Genomic DNA, 24262 nt, shown 5'->3' on the forward strand with positions numbered 1-24262 from the left:
TTTTATTCCAGGTTTCTTACTGTATAAGTAATATCCAGATTGCAGAAAATTTTAAATAAATAGGAAATTCCTTTCCAACAGTGCCATCACTTTAATATAATCATTGTTAATATTTTGGTACACTTCCTTACATATTATTTTTCTGTGTAGGTTTTTAACTGGACTGTAATTTTTTGTTGTTAGCTTATTCTTTTTTTTTTTTTAAGAGACTGCGCCTTATTCTGTTACCCAGCTGGAGTACTGTGGCATGATATAGCTCACTGCAGACTTGAACTCCTGGACTAAAGTGATCCTCCCATCTCAGCCTTCCAAATAGCTGAGATTACAGGTATATGCCACCACTCCCAGCTAATTTGTTTTTCTTTTGTAGCGACATGGCTTTGAAATGTTGCCCAGGCTGGTCTTGAACTCCTGGCCTCAAGTGTTCCTCTCACCTCAGCCTCCCAAGTACAGGGATTACAGGTGTGAGCATATGAGCCACCATGCCTGGCAGAACTATAATCTTATAGTACAATTCAGTAGGTGAAATTCTGAATCTTGCTTTTTTCCATCTAATTATATCACAAATTATATCTCTGTGTTATTGCAGAGTTTTCATCATAAAAATGCACGCTAATTAAATTGCACAAGAAAAAAAGGAAGGGAATGCTCTCTCTTGTATCCATCACTCAGACACAGCCAGAATATTTTACCTTTTTCACTCAGTATTACAGCAAAATGATTTTTCCCCTCTGTTTTCTAGTTTTTAGAAACCAACATTTTAAGAAAGAAATGCTGTTATGCGAATGAAACCTAAGGATATTACACTGAGCAAAATAAACTACAGTTGACCCGAAACAACATGGGGGTTCAAAGCTCTGACCCCCATGCAGTTGAAAATCCAAGTATAATTTTGCCTCCCCCAAAACTGAAACTAATAGCCTACCATTGACTGGAAGCCTTATTAATAACATACACAAACAATTAACAAAGATTTTGTGTGTTGTATGTATTATTTACTGAATTCTTACAATAAAGTAAGCCAGAGTAAAGAAATACTATGAAGAAAATCATAAGGAAGAGAAAATATATTTACTGTGCAAAAGTGGAAGTGGCTCATCACGAAGGTCTCATCCTCACTGTCTTCACGCTGAGTAGGCTGAGGAGGCGGAGGAAGAGGAGGGGCTGGTCTTGTCCCAGGGTAACAGGTGGAAGAAAATCCATGGATAAGTGGATCTGTGGATTTCAAATCCACGTTTGAGGGTCACCTGTAGTTATAAATATTAGTGCACAAATACTGTACGATTCCACTTGTGAGGTATCCAAAATGGCCCAACTCCTAGAAACAGAGGGTACAGTGGTAGCGGACAGGGAGTGGGGGGAGGGGAAAGGGGAGCCGCTGTTCAGTGAGTACAGCATTTCAGTTTTGCAAGAGGAAAAAGTTCTAGAGATCTGTTACATGACAATGTACATGTAGTTAACACTGCTGTACTGTACACTTAAAAGTGGTTAAGATGGGCTGGGTGTGGCAGTGCACCCCATAGTTTCAGCTACTTGGGAGGCTGAGGCTGGAGGATTGCTTGAGGCGAGGAGTCCGAGACCGGCCTGAGCAGCATGGGGAGACCCTGTCTCCACAAAAAAATTTAAAAAGTAGCCGGGCCTGGTGGTTTGTGCCTGTAGTCCCAGCTACTTGGGAAGCTGAGGTGGGAGAGCCACTTTTGCCCAGGAGTTTAAGGCTGTAGTGAGCTGCCATGGCACCACCGTACTCCAGCCTGGGCAGCAGAGTGAGATCCTGTCTCTAAAAGATAAACAAAATAAGCCAATGAAGTATACAGAAGGTTTTATATATAGGTTATATGCAAATAGTGTGCCACTTTATAGAAGGAAGTTAAGCATTTGCAGATTTTCGTATCTGAGGAGTCTAGGGACCAATCCATCATGGATACAGAGTGACAAGTCTGCTAACATCATTAATATTTTCCATGCCAGTATTCTACTTTAGTCAGAGTTTAATTGCTTCCTAATATTTAAATATATAGCAATAGCCATATTAATAAATGGAAACTATTCAGTTGAATAAATATCCCATATTACATATCCATTCATCTATCGGTAAAGGTTGCTAACAATTTTTAATATCGTGGATACCGCATGATAAACATTATTTGAATAAAGTATAGACCCTTTTCAAGTTTCAGAGGGCCTCGTGAAGCAAGCTAAGGCAGTGATGTGTTACCAAAGGATTTTGAATGAGAATAACTTGATGAGATTTGCTTTTTATTTTAGTTCATATTCGTTTTTCTTGAATGAGATTGTACTTTAGACAAGCCAGTCTGATGGTAGTAAGAAGTTAGATTGGAAAAATTTACAGTAATCCTTTCCCTGGGTCATAGCTGACAGCTTGGAGCCCTTTGTACATTTGGGCAATTTTTTCCTAAATGCTTTTATTTGTCCCTTTTATTCAGTAAAACTTAATTGCCATGTTTCTATTATGCTGTGGTCAGAATGTATGTGTCCCTCCAAAATTCGTATGTTGGAACTTACATCCTAAGGAAATAGTATTAAGACATGGAACCTTTGGGGGGCAATCAAGTCTCGAGGGTAGGTCCCTCATGAATGGGATTGGCAACGTTAGGAAAGGGCTGGAGGGAGTTCGCGAGGCCCCTTTTTGCCCTTCCGTCCCTTCTGCCTTGTTAGATCACAGGGTTCATCCGCTCTGGTGGCCACAGCATTCAAGGCACCGTCTTGGAAGCAGAGACCAGTCCTTCACCAGACACCAAGCCCGCTGGTACCGTGATCTGGGACTTCCCAGCCTCCAAACTGCGAGCAATACATGTGTGCTGTTTATACGCGACCCAGTCTAAGGTGTTTCGTCATAGCAGCGAGCAATACATGTGTGCTGTTTATACGCGACCCAGTCTAAGGAGTTTCATCATAGCAGCACAGCTGGACTAAGGCAGGAGTTGTCTTTGTGGGACTATTGCTATAACAAATGCCCGAAAATGTAGAAGTGGCTTTGGAACTGGAAAACGGGTAGGGGCTGGAAGACTTTGAAGTGTATGATGATAGAAAAGCCTGAACTGCTGTGAACAGAGCACTAGAGGCGATTCTGGTGAGGGCTCAGAGAAGAGACCTGTAGAGAGCGCCTACGTCGTCTTAGAGGTGATCTGATAGACGAGAACAGAATGTTGGTAGAAACATGGATGGTAAAGGCAATTCTGATGAGGTCTCAGACAGAAATGAGGGATGAGGTATTGGAATCTGGAGGAAGGCCATCCTTGCTGTAATCCCAAAGTGCTGGGATTACAAGTGTGAGCCACTGCACCCAGCCTAGAATAAATAATTTTTCTAAAGTAAGTGGCTTTCAAATTTTTTATTCGTAAAGACAACATTTTTAGTAAATGCCAACTAATTTTTGTGATCTTATTCTCTTCAAGGGAGAGAAATATTTTCTAAATTGTATTTATGTTTTGGTTTTGAAATATAGTTTATGTCAAAATTTGTATATATACTATTTAGAGCCTAATGTGAACTGTCTCGTGGTTTATACATTTTTTACTACAAATAGTTAGAACAGATTGGAATGCGTCATCTCATTTGGTGACCTGGAACTAGTTGAAATGCAGGTGCTTCCTAAACCATCTTAACTACTGACATTATCTTGTTTTTTTGTGAAGCGTGAAATAGTTCAGTTTATTGACTGATTGTTATGTCACTGGGGAGAAATGAATTTTCACGGTGTGTTTTATTGTGCCTATTTAGTGGGTTCAGCATTAAAATAAATAATGCTGTTATAAGAAAAGAGATGGCCTGACGATTTCTCTATGGAAATGGAAGAACTCCAGGCCGCGATCCCATCCGAACACCTGACTGACTCTGACGCCCTCAAATAGACCCTTGACCTCCCTGTGCCTGTATTTCCTCAAATCCAAAACGGATTAAGAAAATTAACTTGTCCAAAGTGGAGTGAGAAACACAGTATTTGCCACCTGCTGTGAGACTGAGATAAATGTTGATATTATTTGAAAGTCCCGCAGTATTTTTTTTTTTTTTTTTGAGACGGAGTTTCGCTCTTGTTACCCAGGCTGGAGTGCAATGGCGCGATCTCGGCTCACCGCAACCTCCGCCTCCTGGGTTCAGGCAATTCTCCTGCCTCAGCCTCCTGAGTAGCTGGGATTACAGGCACGCACCACCACGCCCAGCTAGTTTTTTGTATTTTTAGTAGAGACGGGGTTTCACCATGTTGACCAGGATGGTCTCGATCTTTCGACCTCGTGATCCACCCGCCTCGGCCTCCCAAAGTGCTGGGATTATAGGCTTGAGCCACCGCGCCCGGCCGTCCCGCAGTATTTATTGAGCTGGCTCCACGTGGGGGAGAGGAGCAGGGACCGCCGAGTGCCGGGAGGCACCGTGTGAGCCTCCTTCGGGCCCCTTTGTGTGGCAGTGAAGGCTCTATATTTTCTTCAGGTCACCTGCTCCAGCTTAATTCTTCGGAGGAGGAGAAGCCAGGCGTGTGAGGGCTGTGGTTTTCCGGGTGAGCATCTGGCACACTCTTCAGATGGATTCCCTGCGAATCGTCCTTTCATTAGGCTACACGGAGGGGTCTTCCGGCAGAGATTTTTCCTTGATTTTCACAAATGCTGCCTGGGTTACTGTTCAATTACTATTCCTCTTTGGCCTTTCTCTTAGAAGAAACAAACTAGATTTAACTGACTTTGCCTCATCCATGTTTGCGGTAACAGGAGGTATTTGTTTTGTGAGTTTCTTCTGTCTTTTGAAGAGGAGGGATGTGGAATTCAGTGAATATTTTTTACTCTCGCTTTTTTTTCAGTCCAAAGAGGCCTCGTGGGGAGACAGCAGAGGTGGAGGCATCACTGCCAACCCCCATACCCTGTCCTCTAGACGTGGGGCGAGGCACCAAGGGGTGAGGGAGAAAGTATGAGATGTGCCTGGCAGTTCCATACATGATCTGATCTAACTGGCCACATTCCACGTGGCGTTTTACAGATAGGTGGCAGAGCTGACCTGCTGGACGCACAGGTGGGTCTACATGGGTCAGTGAGGATGTGCCTGAAATGGCAGCACCAGTGATTGATCCTTTTTTTTTTTTTTTTTTTTTTGGTATTAAAACTAGAACATTTACTTCATGACTAGTCGCTGAAATTCATAAGATGAACTGGGTGCCGCAGCAGCGGCCCTCTTGGGTTGGGGTGTTGTTCCGTCCCGGAATCCACGCCTGAGTCTGCGGTAGACAGTCTTGAGGTGCCTCGTGTGACCGGTCCCGGTGCTGTTTCGTCTTTCAGCCTCGGTACTCCAGTTATACTTTCTCTTGTGTTTGGCGGGGTGGCCGCATTTGCCACAGGTCCATTTCTGAAGGTGGTAGGCCTTCGAGCCACAGCAGCACAGTGTGTGCGTCTTACTACAACGCTTTCCAAATGATGACTTTCCCTTCGTCATCTCACTGCTGTGGCAGAGACCTGCGGCCAGTGATGGATTGTCTTAGGAAATTGTGCCATTGCATACCATAGAACCAGAAGTGTGTACACATCATCATCATCATCATAGACTCCCACAGCTCACAAAGCACCTTCATATCTCATGGAACCTTCACAGCCATCCTGGACGTTACGGTTCCCCTGCATTAGACATGGGGATGCTAAAGCTAGAGGGTGAATTTTAACAACATTCTTAACTATTCTTGGTCTAACATGGGGCATGTATTGTGATGTTTTTCTATAAGAAAGGTCATGTCTTTTACAATTATTTATCTATTTATTTACTTTTCATACCTAGTCCTGTAGAACATCCATTTTTTAAAAAAGACCCTGACTGATGCAGAAAGAAGTCAAGTGGGTTTTCCCAACATGAATTTGCTCTAAGTGAAGAAATGCAATGCCTTTGTAGTCTTTTCAAACATGTCTGATATAATTTACAGACCCTTTCTTGAATTCGTTTAAGTATAACTGAGTTTTCTCCTGGAGAAGGTAGGTGGATCGCACCATTTTTCCTGCGTCAACTCTGTGAAATACAGTTTTTGTTTGTTTGTTTTGGAGGGAGAATCTTGTTCTGTTGCCCAGGTTGGAATGCAGTGGGGTAATCTGGGCTCACTGCACCCTCTGTCTCCTGGGTTCAAACAATCCTCCTGCCTCAGCCTCCCCATTAGCTGGGACTTCAGGTGTGCACCATCATGCCCAGATAATTTTTGTATTTTTAGTAGAAATGAGGTTTCAGGCCGGGTGCGGTGGCTCAAGCCTGTAATCCCAGCACTTTGGTAGGCTGAGGCGGGTGGATCACGAGGTCAAGAGATCGAGACCATCCTGGTCAACATGGTGAAACCCCGTCTCTACTAAAGATACAAAAAATTAGCTGGGCATGGTGGTGCGTGCCTGTAATCCCAGCTACTCAGGAGGCTGAGGCAGGAGAATTGCCTGAACCCAGGAGGCGGAGGTTGCGGTGAGCCGAGATCGCGCCATTGCACTCCAGCCTGGGCAACAAAAGCAAAACTCCGTCTCAAAAAAAAAAAAAAAAAAAAAAGAAGTGAGGTTTCACCATGTTGGCCAGGCTGGTCTCAAACTCCTAACCTCAGGTGATCCACCCACCTTGGCTTCCCAAAGTGCTGTGATTACAGGCGTGAAATACAGTTCTGAATTCTCAATATCTGCTAATCTCCAGTTGATAGGTATACAGACTTCTGCTTGATAGTGATTCAAAGTCTTTGGATAAAAATATGCCATGTATATTTAGAATGTATGTTAGTTACAGTGTTTGCTGGAGCCGCTGTAATAGTGCACCACACATAGTGGCTTAAACAATAGAAACTTCTTGTCTCACAGTTCTAAAGCCTGAAAGTTTTTTTTTTTTGTTTTTCTTTTTTGTTTGTTTTTTTTTTTTTTTTTTGAGACGGAGTTTCGCTCTTGTTACCCAGGCTGGAGTGCAATGGCGCGATCTCGGCTCACCACAACCTCCGCCTCCTGGGTTCAGGCAATTCTCCTGCCTCAGCCTCCTGAGTAGCTGGGATTATAGGCACGCGCCACCATGCCCAGCTAATTTTTTGTATTTTTAGTAGAGACGGGGTTTCACCATGTTGACCAGGATGGTCTCGATCTCTTGACCTCGTGATCCACCCGCCTCGGCCTCCCAAAGTGCTGGGATTACAGGCTTGAGCCACCGCGCCCAGCCGGCCTGAAAGTTTAAGATCAAGGTATCAGCATGATTAAACATCTGCCCTAGTCTTCCTGTTTTTCTTTTATGACATTGGAATATGCCATATTTGAAAAATGCATTTTAGAAAAGCTAATGGAATCTAAATACAGTTTGGAGTTTATTGACTATTAATGTATTAATATTGATTCATTAGTTATGACAAGTGCATTATAATGTAAGAGTTAATAATAGAGGAATTATATTACAAATGAAATTACAAATTAGGTTACAAACCAATGGTATTCAAAACAGTGTGGTACTGGCATAAAAACAGTCATATAGACTGTTGGAACAGAATAGAAAGCCTATAAATGAAGCCATGCGTAGGTGGTCAGCTGATCCTCAACAAGAGTGCCAAGAATACACAATGGGGAAAGGACAGTGTCTTCAATAAATGGTGATAGGAAAATTGTGACTTACATGGAGAAGAATGAAATTAGATCCTTATCTCACACCATACACAAAAATCAACTCAAAATGGATTAACGATTTAAAAGAGAGACGAGGAGAAAACAGGGAAGATGCTCTTTGGCATTGGTCTGGGCAGTGATTTTTTGGATATGATGCCAAAAGCACAGGCAACAAAAGAAAAAAATAAACAGGTGGGACTACATCAAACTGAAAAGTTCCTGCATGCAAAAGACACAATCAGTAAAATGTAAAGCAGCCTGTGGAATGGGAGAAGATGTTTGCAAACCATACATTTGATAAGGGGTTAACATTTCAATATATATAAGGAACTCAGACAACTCATTTGCAAAAACAAAAACGACCTAATTAATAAATGGAGAAAACGGAGCTGACATTTTTTTAAAGAAGACATAAGAATGTCCAGGTATATGAGCATCATTGTTCAACAAGGAAATGCAAGCCAAACCCACGGTGGGATATCACCTCACACCTATTCTAACAGCTGCTGTCGAAAAGACGAAAGTGTCAGTGGGAGTGTGGAAAAAGGAGCCCTCATACCCTGTTGGTAGGAAGGCAAATTGGCACAGCGGCTATGGAAGACAGGATGCAGGTTTCCCAAGAAACTAAAACTAGAATTACCATCTCATCCAGCAATCCCACTTCTGGGTATGAGTCCGGGAAGAAATGAAATCGGACTCTCTAAGAGCTGCTTGTATTGCCGTGTTCATTGCAGTATCATTCACAGTAGCTGAGATACGGACAGGTGAATGGATAAATGAAAGGTGTGTGTATGCAATGGCATATTATTCAGCTTTCGAAAAGGAGATGATGCTATTTGCAACAACATGGGTGGACTTGGAGGACATTACCCGAAGTGAAATAAGCCAGACACAGAAAGACAAATACTGCGTGATCTCTGTTCTATGTAGAAGTTTCAAAACTCAAACTCATGGCAACAGAGAGTAGATGGGTAGTTAACCAGGGGCAGGGGTAGGGGAAATGGGAAACTGGTCAAAGGGTACAAACTTTTAGTGATAAGAAAAACAATATCTGATGGACAGCGTGGTGACTATGGTCAATAATTATTCTAGGCCGGGCGCGGTGGCTCAAGCCTGTAATCCCAGCACTTTGGGAGGCCGAGGCGGGTGGATCACAAGGTCGAGAGATCAAGACCATCCTGGTCAACATGGTGAAACCCCATCTTTACTAAAAAAAAAAATACAAAAAATTAGCTGGGCATGGTGGCACGTGCCTGTAATCCCAGCTACTCAGGAGGCTGAGGCAGGAGAATTGCTTGAACCCAGGAGGCGGAGGTTGCGGTGAGCCGAGATCGCGCCATTGCACTCCAGCCTCGGTAACAAGCGTGAAACTCCGTCTCAAAAAAAAAAAAAAAAAAAAATTATTATTCTATACTTGAAATTGGCTGAGAGCATATCTCAAGTATTCTCACCACACATACAAAAAAGGTAACTAGTGAGTTGATGGGTATGTTAATTAGCCTGATTGTGGTAACCATTTCACAAGGTGTGTGTGTATCAAAACATGTTGTACACCTTAAATATATGCATTTTTATTTGTCCGTCATACCTCTCAATAAGGCTGGAAAAAAACAGGAAACTGGGTGACAGAGGTCTATGGGAACTTTGTGTTGTATTTGGAACTTTTCTTTATATTTAAAACTATTCTAAAATAAAAAAGTTATTCAAATATAAACATCCTTTTAGGTTATAAAATAGTGTCTACATTAAACATTCCATGAATGTGGTACTTATAATTATTAAATAATTATATTGTTTTTAATGCCATTGCTTAAACATGTTTTTGTACTCAAGAACAAATTAGATATGGCCTCTAGAGGACAGTGCTGGGTCATAGAAAGATTTTACAATTTCTGCCCAAGTTGAAGATGGTCGCAATCATTTTTCTTCTTATTTTCTAGCCACAAGGCCTCTGTTTATTCATTGCCCCTCTTAAAAAAAACAACAATAACAAAGAACACTTCTGACGCATCTGCTGTTCTGACTGGTTGGCTGCTTTAACTTTTCTGTGTGTAATTTTGGCTCCACAAGGATCTATTAGGCAAGAAAGATGCTTACATGCCTCAGGGTTTGTGGAAGTTGCACCCTGGGGAGGCGATATGAGGCATATATTATGTGTCATTTGTGAATTCTTCCATGATGGAGACAAAATTACAGAGTTGACTTCCTTTGGAAAAACAAGTTTGTGGCTTGATGAGGGTGCGTGTAGGATAAAGCGGGTTTTGGTCTTTTTTTTTTTTTTTTTTGAGACGGAGTTTCACTCTTGTTGCCCAGGCTGGAGTGCAATGGCACGATCTCGGCTCACCGCAACCTCCGCCTCCTGGGTTCAGGCAATTCTCCTGCCTCAGCCTCCTGAGTAGCTGGGATTACAGGCACGTGCCACCATGCCCAGCTAATGTTTTGTATTTTTAGTAGAGATGGGGTTTCACCATGCTGACCAGGATGGTCTCAATCTCTTGACCTCGTGATCCACCCACCTCGGCCTCCCAAAGTGCTGGGATTCCAGGCGTGAGCCTCTGCGCCCGGCTGGTTTTGGTCTTTTAAAGGCTGAGATTTCCTGTTCTGCAGTGGCTCGGCGGTGGTGGGAGGAAAGGGAAGAGACCATTGCTCTCGCCTCTGGAGCAAATTTCTGGAGTGGTCAGAATAGCAACTCAACATTTTAATTTTAAAACTCCTCCGGAGATAACCTCGGGAGACTGACGTTTTATTTGTCCGAGGCTGCCGAGGCAGGGAGTTGCAGAGCCATAGGAACGTTCATTTGCAAAATGCTCGCCTGAGACCTAGGAGCAGCTGAAGACAATTGTTCATGAGTCGATGGACTCAGCAATTCTGAAACACACAATTCTGTCATTGAATTTTCTGCTGATGGTGGAGTCTGAGGGTTCCACCATGCTCGGTGTGAATCTAGTATAAATATTAAAAAACAGTAGTCATTTGGATGACGATGTGTTCCACTTAGCAGCAACCTTTAGGTTTTGTTTTTTTTTTCTTTTTTGCTCCAGGAATAAATCTGTCCAAAACTCATCTGCTGAACTGGGATCTATGAGCCTTTTAATAAGATTTTTGAAAGGGAGTGGAAAATTTACCGCTCCCTATAGATAGGCTCCTCATTCAGGGTTTCTTGTCTCAGGGAAAAGCATCCCCTTATCCCAGTGGTGTCAGTCAGAATCTTGGGAGCCATCCTTGAATCCTCTGTGTTTTCCGTCATTACTCATGATGAATGCAAGACCAGGTCCTATCAATTCCGCTTCTTAAATATTTCTTGAAGCCATGCATTTCTGTCTCCGTGGCCACCACTCCAATCTAAGCCCTTGTCATACCTGCTGAGACTACTGAAAACACTGCCTCACCCTCAACCAGTGTGCTCTTTCAGAACATGCATCTCTGAGACTGTCGGCGATTTCCCGTTGTTCTTAGGCTAGCAGCCTTATCACCGTCCTGGACACGGAGGCCCTGCAGTCTGGCCCTGTCTCTCCCTAGCCTCATCCTGAAGCCTTCTCCTTGCTCCTTGTACTCCAGCCTCCTAGCCTGCAGTGGTCAGCACAGTCTCAGCACATGCACTTCCCTCTTGGCGGGAGTCTTTCCCTGCTGTCTTTGTCTCATTACCTTCTACTTATTCTTTCCAAATCAGCTGGAGTGTTATTTCCTCATGGATGACTTCCCTGGTCTCCCGTTCTAAGAAGTGCTCTCTATTTATTTATTTTGACATGGAGTCTCGTTCTGTTGCCCAGGCTTCAGTACGGTGGTATGATCTCGGCTCACTGCAACCCCATCTCCCAGGGTCAAGCGATTCTCCTGCCTCAGCCTCCTGTGTAGCTGGGACTACAGGTGTGTGCCACTACGCCCAGCTAATTTTTGTATTTTTAGTAGAGATAGGGGTTTCACCACGTTGGTCAGGCTGGTCTTGAACTCCTGACCTCAAGTGATCCGCCTGTCTCGGCCTCCCAAAGTGCTGGGATTACAGGTGTGAGCCACTGCGCCCGGCCGAGGGTTCTTTATTGACTGTTCTTACAGACCCATGCTCCTTCCCTTCATTGTGCTTACATCAATTTACAGCGTCTTCCTGTTGCTGTTTCTTGATTAATGCATGTCTCCCTTATCAGAGTATCAGCTGTACAGGTTCAAGATGAATGATGAAGAAAAATTATAATCACATATATTTGTTGGATGAATAAATGCCTATTTACTTATTGAATGTTTAGATAGAGGAAGAAGAACCCACTGGATACATTCGATTTGAAAAATTTCTTCCAGTGATGACAGAAATACTACTAGAAAGAAGGTAAGTAAGTAAATGCAATTGTTAAGGCAGAGTAACGATCAGAATTCATTCAGGACGCTTGGCTCTTTCACTTTGTATATTATGCTCAACCAGCGTCTCTTAAGGTGGCCTCCTTCTAACCTTTCTAGATACTTCTGAACTGCCAGTTGGCACATGCTTAGAAATATCAACCACATTCGTGTTAACCTTAGCAAAGCATAATTAGGGGGCAAATAAGCCACAAAGATCATAAGTCAACATTCTTAACTTCTGTTTTGAATTATCAGTGATAAATAAGAATCCTAATATTTTTCTAGCACAAATATAGCATTAGCTTCCAGAGTTGGTTCATCATAGAAGTCTCGTGCCCACGTAAATTGATTTCCGAAAAGCTGACAGATAACCGTAAACATGTCAGTGATTTCACACTAAGTATTTCCTGTGGCGCTAGGTGTTTTCCACTTTCACATCCAGAAATCCAACAAGATTTCAGTGAGGCAAGTATGACCATCCCAGTATGTTAGCAGCTTTTACTTTTTTATTTTTATTTTTTGAGATGGAGTTTCACTCTTGTCATCAAGGCTGGAGTGCCGCATCTCAGCTCACTGCGACCTCTGCCCCCGGGTTCAAGCCATTCTCCCACCTCAGCCTCCCGAGTAGCTGGGATTACAGGGGCCCACCACCACGCCCAGCTAATCTTTGTATTTTTAGTAGGGACGGGGTTTCACTGTGTTGGCCAGGCTGGTCTTGAACTGCTGAGCTCAGGTGATCCACCTGCCTCAGCCTCCCAAAGTGCTGGGATTACAGACGTGAGCCACCACGCCTGGCCCTAGTTTGTTTTATGTGGTCATTTATTCATTCCAGTGGTCCCCAACTACCAGGCCACGGACTGGTACCAGTCCCTGGCCTGTTGGGACTCCTGGGCCTCACAGCAGGAGGTGACCAGCAAGAAAGTGAGCATTGCCACCTGAGCTCCGCCTCCTGTCAGAGCAGCGTTGGCGTCAGAGTCTCATCAGAGCATGAACCCTATTGTGAACTGCGTGTGGGAGGTATCTAGGTTGTGCTCCTTGTGAGAATGTAATGCCTGATGATCGGAGGCAGAACCGTTTCATCCCCAAACCATCCCCCCCACCCCGGTCTGTGGAAAAATGGCCTTCCATGAAACCAGTCACCACTGCCAAAAAGGTTGGAGACAGCTGATTTATTATGCAGAGACTATGGTAAATACTATGGCACTGACTCAACTTATTGCATCATTATAGATACAGACCAATTCCAGAAGATGTCCTCCTTCGAGCTTTTGAGGTATGGAAACTCCAGCTTATATACATATAGATGCATATAAATACAGATATTTATATACACACGTTTATGCTTATTTATGTGAAAAATTCATCATGTAGAACTTACCAACTGAAAAAATATAATATCTATCTTTTCTTTTCCCCTAGGTTTTAGATACAGCTAAACATGGGTTTCTTACTAAGGACGAACTGATCAAGTATATGACTGAAGAAGGTAAGCGTGATTCAGTGCTTACAACAGTGACCTACCTGAGGAATTAGTAATTTGTTAACAGTCATGTGAAAGTTCTGGGGGAGACTTTAGAATCAGTCATTCTGGTGCACAGTTACTTACTGTGCCTACTGTTTTGGTTTGGGGGTGGTTTCTGTTCTGTGGGGGTGAGAGGGAGCTGGGGTGTTGTCTCATAGGATTTTGTAAAGTACAGTGATTACTTCTGTAATTGCAGTCATTCTGAATGGAATTTTCAGAATAAAAGATACGCCATCTGGAAGACATGAACTATCAATCACTGTAATGAAGGCCTCTTCCTAGATTGAAGATCTGAATAGGAGTCTATACAAATTTCTTTCTTTTCTGTTTTTTTGGAGACAGAGTCTCGCTCTGTCACCCAGGCTGGAGTGCAGTCTCAGCTCACTGCAACCTCTGCTTCCTGGGTTCAAGTGATTCTCCTCCCTCAGCCTCTCGAGTAGCTGGAATTACAGGTGTGGGCCACCATGCCCAGCTGATTTTTGTATTTTTAGTAGAGATGGCTAGGCTGGTCTCAAACTCCTGACCTCAGGTGATCCAACCATCTTGGCCTCCCACAGTGCTGAAGGAATTAAAAAATTCCCTTTTAAAAAGCTTTTCTGTTGGTGAAGTTATAGATAATACAGCCTTAATTTAATATGAGGTCGTTTTTCACACTAAACATTTCCTCTTTTAATGTTAATGGAACCGCATATATTTGCTTTGAACATGGCCCTTCATACATAGGCATATGCCCACATAATATCTGCACATTTTAAGGGCCCTTCATACATATGCATATACACACACATAATACCTGCACACTTGTATATGCCAACATGTTTCCTTGGCAATTCTCTCTGCTAGACTGATGTGTTTGTTTTCCCTGAAGGGCGTCTCCTGAAACCGTCCTCATACTGGTCACCTTGCCTTCCTCCGGGAGGAGCGAGAGCCCTCTGGTTCACAGATTGAGTCCTGAGTGACTCAGAGTTGCAAATCACTTGAGACAGAATCAGAAGTGCAAGTAATTGGAGCAGGGAAAGCTAAGTCTGCATCTGCGCGCACAGCTGGTCTGACCATTCCTGCTTGATCGACCATTAGGGGGAACACAGGGAGTGGGAGTAAGAATGACACCACATCATAGCTGCCACCCAAGAACTCTTAGGCCATTGTCAGAATGATCTTAGGGATTAATTCTGATGGGGATGTTACGACTTTCAAAGCATCAGCTTCTTAATCCTAAGGATTAGTTTAAAGAAAGTAAATCCTGGGTTATGTATTAGGCAACATGAATTTAGTCAAAATCGCCAAAACAGTTTGATGTTCCTACTGTTGTGTGCCTACTCTGTGTTTCGTATTCAGTAACTGTAGGAAGGTATAATGACACTGAAATCTACTCCCTCTTGCCAGGATATTACAGTCTTATTGGGGAAATAAAAGTAACATAAAATAGAGACAATAGAAGACGATAGAAAAAGAAATATCTGAAGATCAACCAGCGCCGGGCCAGCCTGGAAAGCTTGGTCTGGAAGACTTAAAGAGAAGTCGGTTTTCTGAGATGGTAGAATGTATATGGTTAGGTTGTTGAGGGCAGAGGTCAACTCTTGTGCATTGTAATTCTCTCCCGTACAGTAAATCTCAACAGATGTTTGTTGAATTAACGAGTGAATGAGTAGATAGTGAAGACTAGGTGAAGGCCTCATGGGAGGGAGACGTAGGTGTGTAAAACAGTCTGAACAAAAATTGAGAGGTAGGAATGAACATGCTATTTCAGAGAGAAAATAAGCCTAGCTGGCCCCGCGGGTGATGCTGGCAAACAGCAGGAAATGAACTTCAGTAGATTGACTGGGACTAAATTGTAGAGTCCCAGGATCAGGAGTTTGGAATTCATCCTGTGGGCAATGGAGAAGTATTATAGGCTTTTGAGCAGACGAGTCACATGGTGTGTGAGTGATCAGGAGAAGGTTTTTCTGGTGCTGGTCGGTTTGTTAGATGCATGAGAAAGAGGTTGGACCAGGGAGACCAGTTAGAAGGTTATTTCAGCATTCTGAAGGCACCCAAATAAGGGCCTAACCTGGCAATGGCAATGGGAATATACAGGACTGTCTGCGGCAGAATCCGTGGGTCATGATGACAGAGCGCAGGGGACAAAGATGAGAGCTGAATCAAAAGTAACACCAAGGCTTTGCCCTTGAGCACAAGTGTTATGGTAATGCTACTGACTGCAACAGCAAAGTCAGAACAGACTGCAGTGTATACAGAGACGGTGTGCTCGTGTGGTTTACCCGGAGGAGCTGTGTGATAATTGCCAAGATGGTATGTTTACAGGGAGTTCATGGTACTTAAAGATCAACTATTGAGTCTCTCAGTGGACTAAGCATAGGACAGGTATTTTCAAATAAGAATATGTATGATTTCAATGATTCAATCAACAAGTATTGTTACAAACCTTCCACATATATGAGCCAGTATGTTTGGAAGTAATATATAAGATGTAAATACTATACAAATCTAAGTTATGATTTAATATAACAGACCCATCAGCTAAGTGTAATAGCAGTTGACTAGTTTGGTAAACTAGTAGCTTAAGAATTGTTGCTTTGAGATTCTCAGAATTCTACAAATTGTTTTTAAGTACATTTATGCTATATAATAATATGGATTAAAGTTACTTACACAGTCTTCATAATATCCACAAAGCATCAAATGCTAGTTTGAGAATATACATTCTTACTGCCCAGGATGTCATATGATAAACAAAATAAATCCCATTGAATCAAGTTCCTACAAGATAGAAGTCCGTAAGTGTCCAGCAATGTGTATTGCATCAGATGGTGTTTAGCAGCAGGGAAGATCTCAGAACAATTTTTTAAACAAACACTTACCTGTTGCGGCTTCTGTGTCAGGTACTGTTGTAATTACCATTCAAATAATAACACGTTGAATTCTCTAGACAACCATGTGTGGTGGGTAGTATTACTATCATCTTCATTTTAGAGACAGGTAAACTAAGGTATGGCGCAGTTAACTGACTTGCTCAAGGGCTTAGAGCTAGTGAGAGGCAGCCAGCATTTGAATCCAAACTTGTGCTTTTAACCGTTATATTATTTTCCTTCCATCTTCAATCAAATACTGGGGCTCCAAGTTGATCCTTTGGTAATTTCAAAAGTTTTAATCTAAATAAATAACCTTGTTCATGGTGTCTTTATGTCTTCCTATTGCTTTGCCTGAAATGACGTGTTCTCAGGTTGCTTGGTCTACAACATCTGCAGGCGAGGAGTCCAAAATCTACCAGGGTATACACTAGCCTTCACTGTGAACCTCCTGACTGTTGTGGATTTGCCGGCTCTACAGCTGCAGGGAGAGGAACTAGTGACTTTGTGGGGTTTGTGGGGCTCCATGGCTATTAAGCTGGCTAGCGGAAAGAGAAAGAAAAAAAATCAGATGATCGTAAATGATACATTTTCCTTTTTGTCTCTCCAAGGTGAGCCTTTTTCTCAAGAGGAAATGGAAGAAATGTTGTCTGCTGCAATTGATCCAGAATCAAATTCAATTAACTACAAGGACTATATATCAATGATGGTGATAGATGAAAACTAAATGTTCTAAAGATAATTTCTAAGTAAAAGGACAATTGTAGAATTTGCTCGTCCTTGTTAATTTCACATCTTCTCTCATGATTCCTATATGTGATATTTAATATCTTGTGACATAACTATTTTAAGATACTTTGTTTTTAAAGATGATCATAACACTTTAAAACAAATTTAGTATGTCTAGCCTTACAGAATGATATGTTACTATTTATTTAAAAACAATTCTGTCCAGGCACCGTGGCTTTCACCTGTAATTCCAGCACTATGGGAGGCTGAGGCGGGCAGATTACAAGGTCAGGAATTCGAGACTAGCCCGGCCCACATGGTAAAGCCCGTCTCTACTAAAAAAATACAAAAATTAGCCAGGCGTGGTGGCAAGTGCCTGTAGTCCCAGCTACTCAGGAGGCTGAGGCAGAAGAGTCACTCTAACCCAGGAGGCAGAGGTTGCAGTGAGCCGAGATCATGCCACTGCACTCCAGCCTGGGCAACAGAGCGAGACTCAAAAAAAAAAATATTAAAACATTTTAACATTAGAATGGATCGTTGTTTATTTTCTACACTAAAACTCAGGTTACCTTCAAATTAATTAAGCTGACAAAATGAAAATGACTGTAGTGACCCCAGGTTTGGCATATAAAGATCTAAGAGGGGGCAGAATGACCACCAATTGAAAATGAGTAGCAGTATGATGGCTTCTTTTTTAAACAACAAGAAACATTTCATCAGTCTGAGTGTGGAAGGAGATTTATCAAAATAAATACTAATCATTGATTTTCTCTGAGTGCCAATTACAGATATCATTTGAGATCATAATAACTTAGTGTAAAAATTAAAATTTGCTGATCCAGCGTGACATCATTTATGGAGTAGCTAAAGGAGTTGAGGTCATTGAAACTAGAGGAAAGAAGGCTGAGTGGAAATGAGAATGGAAGGTGGTGGCAATGCTCTCTTTGTCTTTAGAAAAGTTCTCACCCGTGCAGCGTACCTGCCATGGAATGTTGTCCTGAATACTGAGTGATGTTACGGTGTCTGGAAAGTGCAGCTCCTGAAAGAACAGAAGAAAGTGACCTGTGCACCTCTGAGTACAGCAGTCACAACGGAGAAGTGTAAAATATAGAGCCTCTTACAAGCAAAGGGAAGATAAGGTAAAGGAAAATGAACAATTTTCCATAACTTCTATATTCTTTTATAACAACACACACACACACACACACACACACACACACACACACACACACACAGGCATCTCTATTTAAAGATGGCTTTTTCATTATATGTGTGTATCTACATATATGTAAACATTTAAAGTTGCTGTGAGCCTGCCTCAGTCGTGTAGTCTTGCCCCTAGAAGCAGCAGCTTCATTCATTCTTGAAACACTGAATGAGTGTCATTAGATAATGTGCTCGGAACCAGAGTCCCTAACTAATCCAGGTCACAGTTGAGGGAGGGAAAGCTGCAAGTTAGTCAGCAGCCAGTTTCAGATAGGGGCTCCTTCAGAGTACTGTGGAAATGCAGAAGAGAGGCAGCCGCTGAGCCGTGCAGGGAGGGAGCCTTCTGGGAGGTGAAAGGTGCTAGTGTGTAGAGAAGGCTTACCAGGACGGGAAACACTCGCCTTTCAAATGAGTAGTTTAATAAGTGGGTGGCGGGGCACAGGGCGTTCCAGCAGGTGAGCAGCAAGTACAGAAACCCCAGAGGTGTCATGAAAGATGGAACCCCCTGGGAATTGAAAGCAGCTCAGTAGTGTGGAATGAAGGAGATTTGGGGGTCATGATGAGGGTGAAACTGGAGGACAAACGAGCCGTATCGTTAAGAATATCGGGGTAGGTGTTAAGTTTCAGCGTTAGAATTTGGACTGCATTCTGAAGATCACAGAGAAAGATCATTTGTAAGCAGCATTAAAAGTATATTTGATGGGTCACACCTAGAAGTGAGACCAGCTTGTAGGCTATTTGGTTTGTGGGAAGGATAGACTGGGAACAGTCGAGCATGAATCCCAGGTTTCTGGCTCAGACAGACGGTGGGTACAAGTGCCATCCATTCCGATAAGAAACCCAAGTGGGGCGTCGGTAAGCAAAATGATGAGTGTGGGTGCAGACATCCTGGGACGCCCAAAGGGTGACATTCGATACTCAGCTGGATATAGAAGGGCGATCTGGCGGAGGCCTGGGTTTTGGAGCCCTCAGCATGTAAGTAGTAGTCAATGCCTTGAGAGCAAAACAGAAGCGAGTCTAGAACAAGATCATGGGGAATGCCGGCATCTAACAGAAGGCAGGGGAAGAGGAGCCCGCAAAAGGGACGCGGAAGGAGAAGCTCGGGCAGAGGGGAAGCTGGAAAGAAGCCTTGTGGATGCCAAGCTCGGAGAGACTGGCAGGGAGGCGGCCGTGGCCGTGGCAGCTGCAGCGGAGCGGGGAGGTCCGTTAAAGAGGGGAGGCGTCCGTGGGGTCCGCACTGAAGCGTCGCTGAGGACGTCTCCCCGCGCAGAGGTGCAGGGCTGAGTGGCCGGAGGACGAGTCACCCCGCAGGGAAGAGAAGGAAGCAGGCAGCAGCGGCGGGGGCGACGTGGGGCGCTGGGGGTGTGGGCGCGGTCGCTCGCAGTCCAGGAGGCCGCGGTCACGGAGGAGCCGGGGCGGTGGGCCCGCGCCCGTGGCCCGCGCACGGCCTCTGCTGACCTCCGGGCGGAAGGTGGCAGGTGACAGGGCTTGCAGAGAAGGGCGGAATGTTGGAAGATCTCTTGTGGGAAATGGAGAAAGTTGAGAAAGAGCCCGTGGAAGGGTTTTCAAGAAACCCGGAAGATTCTGTGCTCGAGAGCAAAGAAGAGACAAGGTAGATTGTCGCAGGGCTTCAGGGTGAGGCGGAAGGAGCCACGGGCCGAGGCAGCCGAGGAATCTGCCAGGAAGCAGGTGCGTGGCGTCTGCGGGGCCGGCTGTCAGGGAAGCCCCGGGCAGGCGGCGCGGGCTGAGGGACCGGAGGGGTCAGAGGCTCCGGGTCTCAAATGGCAGATGGCTGCTGTTGGCCGCAACCGATGGTCCTTCCTACCATTCCTGAGCGATAATATGTTTCCCTGGAAATTTCGCTTTACTCTGTTCTTAGGGTGTTTATTTTCTTCTCCTGTTTATTTATTCATTTGAGACAAAGTTTCACTCCTGTCGCCCAGGCTGCAGTGCAGTGGCGCGATCTCGGCTCACTGCAACCTCCACCTCCTGGGTTCAAGTCATTCTCCTGCCTCAGCCTCCAGAGTAGCTGGGATTACAGGCATGTGCCGCCATGCCTGGCTAATTTTGTATTTTTAGTAGAAACAGGGTATCTCCACGTTGGTCAGGCTGGTCTTGAACTCCTGACCTCATGATCCACCGGCCTCAGCCTCCCAAAGTGCTGGCATTACAGGCGTGAGCCACCACGCCGGCTTTTTCTCCTATTTACTATATGAATAAGTAGTAAGAGTGGCTCATGTTCGTTGACTGTTCTGTGTTGCAGCCACTGTCCTGAGTGCTTCACATACATGAACTCATTTAATCCTCACGTCCACCCATCGGTATAGATGCTAGTAAGTTGCCCTCATTTTACAGGGGTGGCAATCAGGAAGTGACACAACATCGCTTCTCGGCCTTTTGGCTAAGATCAAGTGTAGTATCTGTTCTTATCAGTTTGATATCTGATACGTCCTCTATCCGAGGACAATCTATTAAATGGATTTTTGGAAATAGGAGATGGAATAGAAGCTTGCTCCGTCCACTCCGCGCATCGAGCTGCTATTGCAGTACTTCCAGGAACGGTGCACCAAAAAAAAAAAAAAAAAAAAAAAAAAAAAAGAAGTGACAGGACAGTAAGGGGCTGTATCAGCTTTTTCTAGGTTATGTTCTGATATCAAAACTCCCATATGTCAGGGGTTGACAAGAATAAAGCTTATTTCTGTTTACGTCTTTCGTCAGCTGGGGTCATCTGGGACTCTGCCCTCTGTGTCCTTTCTTCTAGTCATGGCCTGGAGAAGTAGGATGACCATATGTGCTGCTTTGCCCGGGGTAGTCCCAGACTACACCCATTCCAGTGTAATTATTGATTGGTCTCCTTGTTACTTTTAGAAATGTTCCAGTTTAGATGATTAATGTGTGGTCATCCATTCAAAAAATAGTGAGTGAAAGTGATGGCGAGGAATCGTCACTTACGGAGGGCTTTCTGACAGATGATTCTAGCAGTAGTAACAGTGGGAGGCATTTCTTCCTTCTCTAGTTTCCCAAGGTATTTTTTTCCCCCAGGATAAGGTAAAATCCAAGTGGAGAATTGATGTGTCTCTGGCTTGGCCGTGCATGTCAGAATCACCAGCCAGAGATGAGAACCAGCCGCATGCCCTCAGGACCGGGCGGAGGCGGAGGACGAAAGGGGTGTGGTGACTCTCAGAGCGCCCGCAGACAGGCTGTTTGTGATGGGCAACGCTTTGCAGCTGGGAAGGAGGGTGGCCGAGATAGGAAATAACCTTTGAGGTGGACACACACCCAGGGGCGTGTCATTCGGCAGCAGGGCCAGCACGGACAGGCAGCGGTACAGCGCGAGCTGGCGCCTGGTGCGTGAACACAGGCACCGACCTGTTTGGAGCACACAAGACAGCTCTGAGTTAAATCCTGTAAGCCGTTGAAGAACTGCAGCCTGGTGAATGAACCCTAATCTCTTGACAGTCAGGGGTGACACCATATTCTCTCTCCGAAGAGACTCGTGCCTGGAAGGCGGAAGAGGAAGGGGGCCTCGCGATCGCGTGCCTCCCCAGGTCCCACCTTAGAGGAGTCTGTCAAACGTTCTGACTGATGTTAAACTTCACATTGTGGCTCAAGGGAATCCTCTCTGTGTAGTATCATAGAGTTGGCTTTACGGAATGCAATTAACTTTTATCTTTAGCACAAATGTGTCTGTTTCTTTTAAGGCCACCAGAAAGCGCAACAGAGGCGTCCCACAGAAATCTCATTTTATCTCCGGAGTTGCAGAATAAATGTACCTTGTTTGCAAAGGGCACACTTTTCTTTACACCCAAACCACAGCAATGTGTTTTTTGACTCTTCAGCTCACCGACCTTGCACTCAGCATCTGATTTAAATCACCATGGCATTTCCTGACTAGGAGAGTGCTTGGTCTCTTGTGCAGAAAGGTGGCTTGCCCTCATGCCTCTTGGCTTCTGCCGAGCCCGCCAGCCCCACCGGGCCCCGTGGAAAGCCCCCTCTGCTCTCACACTGCTGGGAAAGGTGCGTGACTTCAGGCCTGAGACTCCGGCGGTCTTGCGCCCTGATCCCGGCTTTATGTGTGACTTACTCCGGATCCTTCATTCACCCCCCTGTGCACCTCTGTCTGCAAAATAGCCCAGCTCTAGTCCTTCTCCCACCTGAGAGTCCCCTTTGCAGTCACCCAGTGTCTAAGTGCCAAATGCCTAAGAGACACAAAGAAGAGGGTGCACCACAGCAGGCGCGCTGGGCTTGTGACTGTGAGCTCAGGGAAGGAGGATTTTCTGCGGGATGGAAAGTGTTTAGCTCTTTCTTTCCTACCTTCCTGTCTTCCTTTCCCTTTTCTAAATCCTTCCATATGAGAAAGTTCCCTGCTTATACCGGCAGTTCCTGGAAGATGAGTGTCACTACATTACGCTCCTGGGCCACTTAAATAGACAGAGAGCCTCAAGGTCGCATATACTCCCTGCCAAGCCGGGCGTGTTTCTGAATGTGTGGCTGCCAGTCACCTGCTTCAGGAGCCCCTGGAAGGAGGATGTTAGGAATGGGGGGAGTGCCCCTTCCAAACTCCTCAAACAGAATCTCTGGAGGTAGGGCCCAGGACACTGAATTTTTCACATTCTCACGGGAGCCTTATGCACGCTTGTGTGTGAAAACCACTACCTGGGACTCTGATAGCGAATGAAAGTGTGGGATTTGGAGTTAGTCTTTGCCACGTACTGATTACGTGATCGGTCCAGACATTTAATATTTCTGAGCTTCCGTGGCGGTCGAGGCTGCCGTGAGCCATGGTTGCGCCACTGCACTCGGCCGGGGTGACAGAGAGAGACCTTGGCTCAAAAAAATAAAAGAAAATTGTTGAGCTTCTGCATCTATATTTGTAAAGTGGATAAAACACTTCAGGGCTGGTGTGAAGATTAAATAAAATAATAAAAGCGAAAGTGTTTACAAAGCTGTAAGCGATGACAGAATGATTATTTACAGAAAGCCAGGTGGGCAGAGAGGGAGAGAGAAAACCAGAGAGGGTAGGGCAGGGATGAAGACCTGCTGCCTGGGTGTGGACAGAGTGTGGGGACATGGGTACATAGCAGAAAACGAACTGGGGAGAGTGTGCGCATGCCCAGCCTGCCGTGGGCTGATGCCCGAGGTTTGCCGTCATGGCGCTGTTAATGCTAAGGTGTTAAGTTTATTTCTAGAATGTGAAAATAGGAGGCTTTAAGAGGTTTCTTTTTTTCTTGGTTCTATTTTTTAAAAAATTTGCTATCAGTCATAGTACCTTTAGAGCAGCAGGAATTATTTACCTCGTCTAGTGGAGAAAACACTCATAATCATTTGAAGAAACTGTTATTTTTCTTAAAAAAGAAAAATTAGGTCAAGCACAGTGACTCATGCCTGTAATCCCAACACTTTGGGCGGCCAGGGTAGGCGGTTGACTGAAGATCAGGAGTTTGAGACCAGCCTTGGCAACATGGTGAAACCCCGTTTCTACAAAAATACAAAAATTAGCCAGGTGCGGTAGACCATCTGTAATCCCAGCTACTTGGGAGGCTGAGGCAGACGAATCACTTGAACCTGGGAGGCAGAGGTTGCAATGAGCCAGGATCATGCCGTTGCCCTCCAGCCTGGGCAACAGAGCAAGACTCCATCACCAAAAAAAAAAAAAAAAAAAAAAAAAAAAAAATCCAAAAAACATAAATTGAAAAATACTAGAAGATCAGACCATATATGCCATTATATAATCTGCTATTTTAAATTAATACACATAATGAACAATCTTTCCATGTCAGTGTATACTTGCCCAAAACATAACTTTGAGTGACTAGATAGTATCTAATTGTTTGGCTACACCTTAATTAATTAATCAGTTTAGAGATAGCTCTTGCTGTGTCACCAAGGCTGGAGAGCAGAGGCACAATCATAGCTCACTTCAGCCTCGAACTCCTGGCCTCTAAGAGATCCTCCCCAGCCTGGGCTTCCTGAAGTGCTGGGGTTAGAGCTGTCACACTTGCTATTTCATTAGTCCTTATTCTCAGTAATTT

At 44.4% G+C, this 24262-nt stretch overlaps 1 protein-coding gene, 1 non-coding gene and 1 pseudogene across 6 annotated transcripts in view; 2 read left to right on the forward strand and 1 right to left on the reverse strand.

The window, feature by feature from the left end:
* The window catches only part of DRC8 (dynein regulatory complex subunit 8), a 135918-nt gene extending 111991 nt beyond the window's left edge, over positions 1-23927 (forward strand). For 4 of the 5 annotated variants that reach the window (XM_074385671.1, XM_074385672.1, XM_039464293.2 and 1 more), the window contains 4 exons: positions 11834-11913; positions 13155-13197; positions 13344-13410; positions 16907-17554. In XM_074385671.1, the coding sequence (XP_074241772.1) occupies positions 11834-11913; positions 13155-13197; positions 13344-13410; positions 16907-17022 (306 nt within the window). In that variant the 3' untranslated portion in view covers positions 17023-17554. Of the gene's footprint in view, positions 1-11833; positions 11914-13154; positions 13198-13343; positions 13411-16906; positions 17555-17978 lie in introns of those variants that run through there. The other variant, XM_074385673.1, reaches the window with a different exon arrangement.
* Positions 5119-5436, reverse strand: LOC120362066 (large ribosomal subunit protein eL37 pseudogene; annotated as a pseudogene).
* On the forward strand, positions 20612-20802 carry LOC120362096 (U2 spliceosomal RNA). Its single transcript, XR_005578094.2, has one exon. It is a non-coding gene; the product is annotated as a U2 spliceosomal RNA (small nuclear RNA).
* Positions 23928-24262: the final 335 nt, after the last annotated feature.

This window comes from Saimiri boliviensis, chromosome 14, assembly GCF_048565385.1.
Source record: "Saimiri boliviensis isolate mSaiBol1 chromosome 14, mSaiBol1.pri, whole genome shotgun sequence".
In the NCBI taxonomy this organism is placed as follows: Eukaryota; Metazoa; Chordata; class Mammalia; order Primates; family Cebidae; genus Saimiri; species Saimiri boliviensis.